The 12,387-nt window shown below is 37.3% G+C and overlaps 1 protein-coding gene across 8 annotated transcripts in view; it reads right to left on the bottom strand.

The window, feature by feature from the left end:
- The window catches only part of MED13L (mediator complex subunit 13L), a 284,126-nt gene that overhangs the window by 44,494 nt on the left and 227,245 nt on the right, over positions 1-12,387 (bottom strand). For all 8 annotated transcript variants that reach the window (XM_036276858.1, XM_036276859.1, XM_036276860.1 and 5 more), the window contains 4 exons: positions 12,062-12,250; positions 8,004-8,169; positions 6,054-6,158; positions 261-992 (listed from right to left, as the gene is read on the bottom strand). In XM_036276858.1, the coding sequence (XP_036132751.1) occupies positions 261-992; positions 6,054-6,158; positions 8,004-8,169; positions 12,062-12,250 (1,192 nt within the window). The remainder of the gene's footprint in view (positions 1-260; positions 993-6,053; positions 6,159-8,003; positions 8,170-12,061; positions 12,251-12,387) is intronic.

The following is a 12,387-nucleotide window of genomic DNA, read 5'->3' as shown; positions in this document are numbered from 1 at the left end:
AAATGCCACAATGAGACCTTTCTATGCCAGCATGTTTAAATAATGACATGTGTGTTAAACCTCACAAACGACAATGCATTTGACTTTTAAACATTTTCCAAGTGCAGAGTCTAAAACAATGAAGCAAAACCTTTCATTTTGGATGTGAATGTTTAGCAGAAAGACATGAGGAGGAAAGCCCCTGATTTATGGAGCCTATGGCTTCGGCCCTTCTTTAAGGGGGTGATCAGGTAGGTGGGTGGTGCAGAAAGCTGCCTTACCTTTGCAATGCAGTGCTCTCTGAGTTTACCTCCATTTTGGCATCACACCTCTCACCCTGGAGCTCTGGAGGCCGGAACTCAACATCATCAATGGGTGGGAGACAAAAACTATGCCACCACTTATCTGATGACTCCAGGTTCGAGGGCCTAATCCCACAATATAAGGCTGTCTCGCTGACCTCTGCCATCAGAGGCAATCTTTGGCCTACGAGAACAGTTCTGTCATCCAGAGTAGACAACTGCTGGAGTTCTAGCCCATTTCCATAGAGGGCTGGATTCACAGGGACAGATGGTGGGTCCAAACTCTCCGTTTCCTGACCTCGTGGCTGAGGGCTGAGTGTTGGCGGCAGAGGGGAAATAGGGGAATGAGGTGAATCCATAGGATTCAGATTCATTTGCTTGCTTGTGTTTCTGGAAGGCACGGCCATTTGCTTATCATACTTCCTACTGCTAGACACCTCTAAGGAGGAGTCTATCCCTGCCAACCCCAGCTTCTGTCCTGGTGTATCCTGTTCCATGCATAATTCTTCGGCCACAGAGGGCCTATGGTGAAATGGTATCAAGGGTCTCTTTTGCAACTTGTCTCCCTTTTCCTGTCTTTCTGTTGTTTTGTGCTTAGAAGAAGCAGGAGGTGGTAAAGATGAAGATGATGATGGTCCTGCATTGAACCCTGGTTGAGATATTGTGGGAGGTCGATTGGGTCCTACGGCACAACGTTTTAAAAGTTTATGCCTGAAATGAGAATTAAAACAAAGTCAACAAATACACAGATGAAAATAACTGCATCCTTATAACATTACAAAAGAGATGCCTCTGATGAGGTTATGTCTTGTTAAGTACTCATTAGATGCACTAATACATCAAAAAGGACTCTAGGTGTTAATTATATTTTTAATGACTAAAAGCTACAAAACACCCTGATGAAAAGCAATAAATCAATCACATACAAGTTAAGAAGATAAGAGAAGACTTATGAAACATAAACTCATACAGTGCTAACCCCTACAAAATTAATGATTTGAAAAAAATCCCAAAATCTTTCTAATTTGGTGAGGGTCTCAGATAATCTCAGATAAATTCATACTCCATCTTAAAGCCAAGAGTTGTAAAATCATTTACCCCACTCCCCCCAAAAGTTTCTAATTTCTATGTCACAACACTTTACTGACTACAATACAGAATGGTTTATAATGGCTTATAGTGCTGTAAATCAGGAATAAAATAACTGCAACTCTCCCCCAAAGTGCGAAACTAAGATAATGAAGGTGAATCCTAAGAACGTTTAATACCCTAAACATACTAGAAACCTTATATGCTACTATTATCTAAGAAAAACAGAGAAAAGACAACTCTGGATCTTACAGACACAGGTTAAATAATGAGACAGAAGTAAAAAGGTTGTGAGTGAACACATATCCAAATGTATATGAAGTATCGAGGCAGGAACAGCAAATCTACTCACACCCTAACACACTTCTTGGCAAGGATGGCTGTGAGAAACTGCTCAGTAAGAGCCCTAGATGATGCCAAGGTTTAATCTGTGCAACCAAGTTATATTGCAGGTCAGCCAGTTCCTCCCAATATATAAATCACTCCCAGGGAAAAATGTAAGCTCTCCAGTAACTCTCTGAGGCCACTAGGGTGGCATTAAATTACTGCTGCATTGCGCTAAATGATGCCCTAGCGGGCAGTAAAACGGATTTGTGTGGCATAATGGGATGGTTTAGTGGGACAGCAGGATGGCCACCCTGCCCCATAAGGCCATTAAACAGAGTGAGGGGTGGACCATTCCATAATGGGTCTGGTAATCCTGCAGGAGATAATCTGAAAACACTCTTTGCAAAGTCTTTGCTCCTCTAAAAAACAAAAATTCTGACTTTGAAGAAGGTTGTCTAAGCATAAAGCTATTGTCAATTATGCAAAAACTGTGGTTTGAGTCCCCAGGGCACAGTACCACAATAAGAGATGAATGTCTCATCTTGGAATTTCTCAATATCTTCTAAGGGTGTTTATTTTAAAACCAAAGCTCTAAAAGTCTTTTACATAAAACTTCTTGATTTGTCTTTTCTCAGAAAGTATTTAACCACATCAGTTCTTTGACAGATATCTTACAGTAGCCTCTTCAAAGTAAAGGCTTTTTGCAAAGTGCATAATCTTATAAAGTAATTTTTTTCAATTGTATTTAATGACTCAGCTACACTGTGAAATGGTCAGAATTAGGAATATGCCAGTAAGTAAAAGACAAGTATTGCAAATTTCTGAACAGAAAGGGACCTCACTGAAGCAGGCAACAGGACGATCAGCCACAGAAGGCTAACTATATGGGTGATCCAGTAGTGAGAAGGAACCAGAGGCAGGACCAAACAGTGCTGAAATACATGGTGGCTAAAAGAATGAGGAAAAGTAGAATGATATTACAACAGACATTTCAAAGGAAGTTATTATACAATTCAGTAATAAAAATGATCTAGAAAATAAAGAGAAATAAATATACAATGAAGTTTATAGACTGAAAAAAGGAAACTGTAATAAAAATGACCACAATAGGGTAGCTGATTTTGGAGAAAACAGACATAACACTATTAAGGATATTAAAGATACCTCAAAAAATACAAGACTAGAGTACATGTGAGAAGTTAGGTAAATATTTGGAAGTCAATGGACTGGAATGCATAACTATAAGAAAAACCTTAAGTATTTGAGGTACTGGTGAGGAAATAGAACTACAACTCCAGAGGACAAAAAAAAAGTGTTATTTGTTTATTTATATTTCAGGTAAAAAAAATAATTCAAGGTAGCAAATAAAAAAATGTAACACAAATCCATAAAAGGATTATTTTTTAAAAGTGAAAAAAAAAATCTAGAGTAAGGAAAAGAGCAAGAAAATAGGATGAAGGAACAAAAAGTTAAATACAGTTAAAATTTACATCCTATATACTTTCTAAAGGTGAATTAAAGCTGGGCTATGAGCTGTTTAGAAACCAATGTTAATAGGAAAATACCTTTTGGCACACAATTTACTATGGCCTAGAAACAAAAGCAAAACAAGTACTCAACTGGTATACCACAACTTCCCTGAGAGAGCTCCCTTAAGGAGAAGTAACTTCTTTAAAAAAAAGACCTCCTTGAAAAATCAATCATGTGTTTCATTAGGCTGTACTTATAGCATCTCTCAATAGAAAGCTGACTACCAAGACAGAGCTTGATAAAAGGGAATCAACTTAAAGGGAAGACAGAAAGGTGTCAAAATTGTTGTGTAAGTACACACAGACACACACCTGCATATATTCTCAGGGGGGGCATACTGATCATCTCCCTTCCCCAAAGCCAATTATTTGTGCCACATAAACACATTGTTGACCTGCAATTTTACACAGAAATTATCTCATGTCACCGGCTCTTTTTTTCGTAATTGCGTGTGAAAGTGAAACAATCTAAATAAACTTCAGTGTACTTTATTTATACATAATGGATTTAAATGAAACTTTGTACATATCTGCTACATATCATATTTTATACATATTATATATTTTAGTAATTTTGTGTGTGTGGTATACTGTATAGCAGTCACCTTTTGAAACACACACTTTACACATTCTAGTTGGATATTTTTTCATACCTGTGACTATTTTTTCTAAAACGTGGTCTTTTAGTTGCCCTGCAAGCCTAAAAGGTGAACCAATGTAAGGAGCTCTTTTAGAAGGACCAGAAGTGTTAGGTTCTGAGCTGCACTCATTTGAACCAGCAGATATCCATTCCCTAGCTATTTCAAGAATATAGAACAGTGTGCTGTTTTTTGAACTTCGACCCTCAGGGAGAAGAGTCGCAAATACAATGAAGAGTCGCAAATACAATAAACCTATATTACCCTGAGTTTCAAAAATTGAAATAGCTAATGCAAGTGCAAACACGAGTTAACTCGTGAGCGGTCAGCAATGTTTGGGCATGAAAACAGAATTAACTCGTGAGTGGTCAACAATATGTTTTAAGAACCCCAATCTAGCCCTGGCTGGTTTGGCTCAGCAGTTACAGCATCGGCCCACAAACCAAAGAGTCGCAGGTTTGATTCCTGGTCAAGGGTATGTGCCTCGGTTGCAGGTTCGATCCCTAGTCCAGATCGGGTCATGCAGGACGCAACCAACCAATGTCTCTCTTTCTCTCCCTCCCTCCCTTCTACTCTATCTAAAAATCAATGGAAAAATATTCTCAAGTGAGGACTGGGGAAGAGGAAAAAAAAAAAGAACCACAATCTAAATTAGAAAAATGAATGGCCACCTTCTTTTCCTTTTTAAAATTCTCACATAAGGATATTTTTCCATTCATTTTCAGATAGAGTGGAAGGGAGAGAGGAACATCTGTGTGAGAGAGACACATCGATTGGTTGCCTCCCGCATGACACTGACCAAGGCCGGGGATGGAACCGTGAGCGAGGAACTGACCGGAATCAAACCCGAAATCCTTTGGTCCACAGGCCAAACTGCTCTAACCGCTGAGCCAAACCGGTCAGGGCTGAATGACCATCTTCTAATATGAATTTTTATTTATTTTTTTGTTACAGATATTTTACCTTTTTACCCCATTGGCACCCCCCACCCCACCCCACCTCCGCCCCGTCCCCGGCTTAGTTGTCCATGTCCATTGGTCATGCATACATGCATATAAGTTCTGTGGTTTATCTCTTCCCACCCCCCCACCCCCCCCCATCCCCTCTTCTGAGGGATGTCAGTCTGTGCCCTACTTCCATGTGTCTGGGTCTACTGTATTCCTCAGACTGTTATGTTCATTATATTCCGTATATAAGTGAGATCATGTGGTATTTGTCTTTTTCTGCTTGGCTTCTTTCACTTAGGATAATACTTTCCAGGTCCCTCCATGTCATCTCAAAGGATAAGAGATCTTTCTTTCTTACCGCTGCATAGTACTCCATTGTGTATATGTACCACAGCTTTTTTATCCATTCGTGAATGACCATCTTCTAAATACACTTATCTCCTCTAAATTTTTTATAAGTAGTGAGCACTACCAAATGTGAAAATACATACTTTGGAAGCAAAGCTACCCTGAGTTGCTCATTAAGTGAATAATCAATAGCTCAGGTTCTAACAGTCAATTAAGCAGCCCTCAGATAGGCTGCTTAAATGTGTGTGTGGGGGGGGGGGGGATGATTAAGGCTGTCATATGCTTAAGATATTTAAGAACCCTAATGAAAACCCAAGACAATAAGATTCTTTACCAACACAAAGAGTGGTTCAAGAAAATACCCATGAGGAATGCAAAAATTTTCTACACAAAATAATTTGGGGTCCTATTCAAATATCTAAATGAATGAGCAATAATCTTTGCTTTTGGCAGGTATTGCTACAAATAACTGCATCAGTCATCAAAAAAACGCCAGCACCCAAAACAAAACAAATTATCTATGGAAGGTGTATTTGTCCAAATTCAATTAACTCAAGCCAACTTGTTTAATATTTATCTCTACTTTAAAATTAAGAATAGTTAAATAAATTCACTTAAAGGGCAAGAGACTGTCTTGTCAAATAATCAGCTACCCTAAGAAATCTGTGGGAGCAAACTGATATCAGGGTCAGTTGTCTAAGAAAGCTCTTTTCTGAGTCCTGACAATAAAACTATATCATCTGCATATAAGAAAAGACCTATCCTTGTCTTCTCTACAGAAAGAGGAAGATGCAAAACAAAACAACGAGAAAGAAGGTGTCTGAGAGGATAGCAGACAGCAACAAAAGGTGCCACCATTCCATCAGATGACTGTTCTGCCTTTTCTCTACTTACCTAGAGCAAGAACAGCTGACTCTTTGGGTTGGATCCACAAAATCCCAAGTAGCAGGATTGTTAGCAGGCTCTTCTTCAAGAGTTGGAGTTGACATTTGGCTCCTCCTAAAATAGGTTAAAATTGTGAGTTGTGTAATCATAATGTAAAAAAATTGTAATACATTTTGCACAGTAATGGTATCCTACAGATAAACAGTTCAGAGCAATCTGGGGGGATGGGGGGGTGGACTACTTGTTCTATGCATCAGAAGAAGCAGGATTCAAAATACATCTATTTAAGTTTAATGCACATTTAAAATGGATGGTACACATGGCAATTAAAACACTATCTGGCACTATTGGTTGTCATTTTTTAAAAAGTCTCCTAAATTTTGCAGTAATAACCTAAATTTTTAAAAATGATCTTTTCACAGCATCTGCAAATTATATGCCCTCAGATAGGCTGCTTAAATCACCCCTACAACTCCTACATTTGCCAGCATTAAGGGCACCACTCCACACTTGGAATGCTAACTAAAAGACAAGAAACAAAAATACTCCTACATGTCACTGACCATTGGTAGCAAAAAGTAGTTTATTATTACATAGTGAAAATAAGAACACTGGGCCGAATTTTTTATTGCTGCTTTTGCTACAGCTGACTCTGCAAAGTGTTTCAAAGATGGCTCTACAAGGGATTCTCTTGCTCTACACCCGCCCCTGCCTTTCTGGGTGTCCCATTTCCCTGTTCTGTGCTGCTGACCAGAGGGGATACAGTCTGTTAGAGTTGGTGGAGATGAAAGGTTAAAAATCAAAAATGGTAAATGAAAGGAAAAGAAAAAGAAACTGTTAACTTGGAAATTGTCAAAGCATTGTGGATAGAAGGGAAAATATCTGTACCAAGTATTCTAAAAGAAAGGATCATTTTTAAGTGACTAGAAATGACTTTCTAATTCTAAAATGTGACATGATTTTTCATGGCAATTATTTTAATTTATCTACTACATCATCTTCAGCAGTCTATTCTAGAACCAACTCATTGAGAAATAAATATATAGTTTGAATCTGCTAAAATCTAGATACAAAGGACAGGTTTTAAATCTGTTCATAACAATGAATAGCAGTCACTATTCTAACTGACTTCTTATGAGTGGAGTTCTAAGCAGTTATTGGCAAAAATGTCCTTTTTTATTCTATTCCAGAGAATCAAGACTCATTTGTTTACTTGTGTCAGTTAAGAAAATAAACATCTGAATCATATCAAAATGGATATAAAAATATGCTAAATGTTTACATAAATCTTGATAAGTAGAAAATCACTTGTTGATTACTATTACTATTATCATTATCATTCATGTGATTAAAATAATCATCGGTAATCTCTTCATATAATCAATTCTTCCTCTTTTCCAAAAATATGTTAAGGGAGGGAGAAAATGGAGGGCAGAAAAGGAGGAAGGAAAGAAAGAAAGTTTTCATAGAGGAACAAAAAGAATACAATTTCCCCAAATCAATAAACAGAAGTAGAGTGGCTGGTAAACATCCCTCTAATTGTTGTTAATTCAGTTCAGAAATGTATATCAATTAAAATGTTAAGGTCAAAGCACAATGTGGCAAAGAGGGTCATTTCCCTTTGTAAATAGGAAACATTCATAAATTGGTATACAAAGGAAAATCAAACCCACAGAACACAGTCCTGAGCCATCTATGCTAAAAAATGTCGGATAAATACCATGCCAATATTGAGATAATCAGAAACTTCAAAAATTCCTGAATAATCAAATCAAGTTGTCATCTTTATTTTAACATCTTTGTCTTAAATTTTATCCTATTATGTTCAAAAAGATGAAATACCAATCCAATGACCCCCTTGGATTTGGTCCCACAATGGTGCAATATGACTCTCTTCACATAGTAATTAAAGAGATGGTTACTAAACCACAATCTAGATGTAACGCAAAAAGAACATACTTGGACTGGGTTCTGTTGAGGATGCATTCCTTCCAGACTCGATGGACCATGTGATTGTGGAGTTTTGGAGGAATCTTCCCCGATCTCTTTGGACTGTGCATAGTTATCATCCCCCCGTCTTGGGAACCTAAGTGACTGACAGCACTCTGCGTACCTCCACTCTCACCTGGAAAGAAACACAATTTGGATGTCACTTTTCTGAAAGGGCCTCTAGTGCATAGACTGCTGGCCTATTTAACATAAAAATTTTCATTCCTAAAACTCATATTCATGTGGCTTTGTCCTTACCCCCTTGCAATAACAATACTATCTGTAGCTATGAGTGTACTTTGTGACAGAACAGACTTTTTTTTTTTGGCACTTTATATGATTCTTTATGTTCTCTTTAAAAAGTTGATCACATTAATACTCACACTCCCTCATGGCATAACTACCCAGAGGTATTCCTACTCCACAGGTACTGGAAATAATACAGAAGGGTTCATACATCATAATGTCAAAGATATAATCATGAGTAGACTGTTTTGAATTTTTAAATCCCAATGCAGTAAATAAGTTTCAAGGCAAAACAAAACAGTAGAGGGAGCTTTATGCTTGTTTAGCTAAATGGTTGTGTAACAACTGCACAGTGCCCTAGGTAGGAGAAAAAACTTAATGGCACAAAGCTTTTAACAAGGTCAAATTTCAAATCTTTACGTGGAACTGTGTGTCCTTATGCCTGACACTATTAATGAAAACTTAGTACTAAAACGCTGAAAGAGGTTGTCTCAACATTTTATATTAGAGGACTAAAAATTCACTGATTCCTCTCTAACTCCACTTTGTTTCTCCAACTGTAGTTGGTATGTTATGCATTTTTTTTTCTATTATGTTCATTATGATTGCTGATAATAGTGATTATTGGTTATGTCATGAGTATTTTACTATTGCTATCTCATATAAAACAAATACTGAAGTCATTTTCCAGCATTAAATTTCAACTACTTTCATCTATTTGATTTCATAAATATACTGTGGGTTTTGCTCTGAACAGAACTATGAAACAAAACATCTTGACCAAAATAATCCATTCTAAGAGCTGTGCAAACCTCCACTCTCCTTTGAAAAAGAAAGAATCAACCTATATCACAAACTAATACTCTTGGTATCAATGCAACAAAACTATTATGAGTTGAATGGTTAGGCTCAGCTCTATATTTTTAAAAAAGAAAGAAACCAACTCAAAGTGCTTACATTCTAAGGAACTGAAGCTTTCTTGTTCCCCAGAAAAGTACTGTTATATTAAAAATGACATAAATTAAAGGAGACAAGAAAGTTGGTCTTTCATTGCTACCTTTTATCTTAAAAGTTCCCTGACTTGGTTCATGGTACAAAATAATTCATTTCAGTTTTACAATGGATTTTCAAATGCCTATTTTAAAACTAAGCAAAGTGAAGAAACAACCAACAGAAGTAGATAACATAACCCTTGCCACCAAACAGCCTATAATCTAGCTAAAGAGATCATATGCCCATGGTATTAAAGCAAGTAATTTGTAACCAATAAAGGAGAGGTGTAGGGCAAACAAGCCACAGTCTTTTCTGATTCAAGTTGGGTTAATGCTTTTCAGTAGCTTTCAATGATTAGCTAAAATGTGGGTGATATCTTATATGAAATTAAACAAGACTACTCTGTGCTGTTAAATGCATGTTGAATGTTATTTCTTACAATTTCTTTATAAACTGAAGAGGCAAGCTGATGTGCCTATCCTTAAGTGATTTCACCAAAACCAGTAGCCACCCTAGGTCCCCTGCTACTCTAGGCAACCCTTGGCCATTTTAGGGGGCAAAGTAACCCACTTTGTCCTATATTTAGAAAACCATGGCAATGCTCAATGTTAGTCAACTGCAAAATGGCAAGGTTGAGCAGGACTTGCTGATGAAGTAGTAAGAGTTCGAAGCTATAATTCAACATACCATGATGTAAAAATCTAGACAAATTCATTTTACAACAAAGATTCCAGTATCTTTTATTTCACTTTTTGGTTTGTTTGCTTGCTTTAGAAAGAAAACATCAGGGATTTACCCAGGGCCTAGCACAATGACATAGAGGGGAAGAAACTGCAAGATCTATAGATATAAAGTCAGCACAGAAACCCACCATAAATAAAACCTCTTAGTTTTGAGTTATGACATTTAAAGTTCTAAACTGATCCATCAGAGGTTATACTGCATTATACAAACAGTAGGCCTTCAATTTTAAGTTGAATACAAATTTCACTAAATACCACGCAAAATAAATAAAACAAAAAGGGATGACAATTTATGTAGTGCAACTGTTAAACATACAAACCTTTATATATGAAATGTGACGAACTCTTCAAAATGCTGATAGTTCTAGTCTTTCCTTAGTATATCTTCTCTATGGTGATTATTATAAAAGACTATAAAAGTAGTTTTTCTTTTTCAGTTTAAAGTAGTTTTAATAATTGTTTGAGCAAATCCTTTAATAGGAATCATCCAAATTCTCTGCCTGACCATGTGAGAGCTGGATGTATATTTTTTCACCATCTTAGTAACTATGTGGTTCTTAGAAACAGAGGCTATGTGTTGTCCATTTCTATGTCTCCCACACAGTGTCTGAGTAATTCCTTCCACATAACATAATGTGCGCTGAAAATGGAGTTTTAAGCACTGCTTTTTTTCTTTTTTCTTTTTTTTCAAATCCTCACCCAAGGATATATATTTTTTTCCATTTGTCTTCAGATGGAGTGGGGGGGGGGGGGGGGCCCGCGCATCGATGTGAGAGACACACATTGATTGGCTGCTCCCCTGCACAACCCGGACCAGGTCTGGGGAACAAACTGCAACCAAGGTATGGGCCCTTGACTGGAATTGAACCCGTGATTCTTTGGTCCATGGGCCAATGCTCCAACCGCTGAGCCAAACTGGCCAGGACAAGCACTACTTTTTTTTATGCCATCACTTATACATTGCATAACTGTATGCACAACACTGTCAAATACAATACCTAATTCATGTAACAACCTTGTAAAGTATGTAATATTTAACAGAAGCAAACGGTGGTTCAGAACAAGCATCAGAATTAAATAAGGTCACTCACCTAATAAAAGCTATAGACAGGTTTTAAAATTAGGTTTGTTCAATCATAAAGTCTATACTTTTCTCAACATACTGTTTAACCATGAACACTTACTGAATGCCCACTATGTGCCAAGCACTATGCTAGAAACTGAAATATGTTCTCTAATCCTCATGAAAATTACCATGTTAGAATATATCATGCTTGAGTGTGTTTTCAAAGCTTAGCAGCCAAGACTTTATTTACTCTGATGTTCCTGCCAACATGGCCCACATTAAATGCCTAAAAATAATCTCATTTCAGCTCAAGTATGATGAATATCTTTTCCTTAGTGACTAGATTTCCAATTAAAGTCAACTACCACAAAATTTAATATATGAAATGTACTATTCAACAAAAAAGGCAAAATCCTCCCAGTTTAAATAATTTCTGAATTTTTCTATTAAGGACAACTGTTTAATTGTCAGAATTTTCACAGTTTGATAATATTTATCATAAATGTAGAAAGATAGGGCAAAGCATTTATTCAGAGCTCTGGATCCTGGCCTAACTTTATAATATAATAGAAAAAGAACTATCCATGATATGTCCCTGTCTGGCAATGGTCATCTGAGCAAAGGTTTCAGCCATTCTCTGAGAGTTGTCCATTTGTTGGAAATAAAGCAGCAGCCTACATCTCGTCTCCTGACCACATGTGTGCACATGTGCGAACATGTGTACAAAGGAGCAGAGGTGTGCATAGAACTGAGGAGAAACAACTAAATTATTTAACTGGAATAAAAACTAAAATTCTGAAGCACATAAATTCTATTTGTTTGAATTTTTCCTTTTCCATTTGTAAAATTCCTGTTAACCCTACTTCCATCTCTTCCACCTAGAATTTCTCAATATGAGTTTTCTCCCCTGTTCCATGGCAAGGGAACTACTTGATTATCTGGGATCACTTCCAACCAGGACATTCCTGGATTATGCTCACCCATGACGGCCTGTTCTGGAGAGGTGGGTGGGGTAAGAGGCATCCCGCAGTTACTTGGATCCTTCACACTACCAAGTCCCTGCTGCCCAACTGTAACATGGCCTCCAGCACTGGCAACACTCTGAGGAACTGGGATGTCATTCTGAGAGATCAAAACAAAAGCTGAAGGATAAACCATTCGAACACCACCTGTAAGGAAAGAGCAAGGAGAAAATCAGGCCTGAGAAAAGTTCACACTAGACTGCCAGCTTTATTATTCCAGTGGTCAGAGTCGAAGCTCTCTGGTGAACATGAGATATTCATTAGGGACCGCAAAAAGTGGTATG

The sequence above is a fragment of the Molossus molossus genome, unplaced genomic scaffold (genome assembly GCF_014108415.1).
Source record: "Molossus molossus isolate mMolMol1 unplaced genomic scaffold, mMolMol1.p scaffold_m16_p_22, whole genome shotgun sequence".
Classification (NCBI taxonomy): Eukaryota; Metazoa; Chordata; class Mammalia; order Chiroptera; family Molossidae; genus Molossus; species Molossus molossus.
The sequence above is the reverse complement of the archived record's forward strand: the minus strand, read 5'-3'. Positions and strand labels throughout refer to the sequence as shown.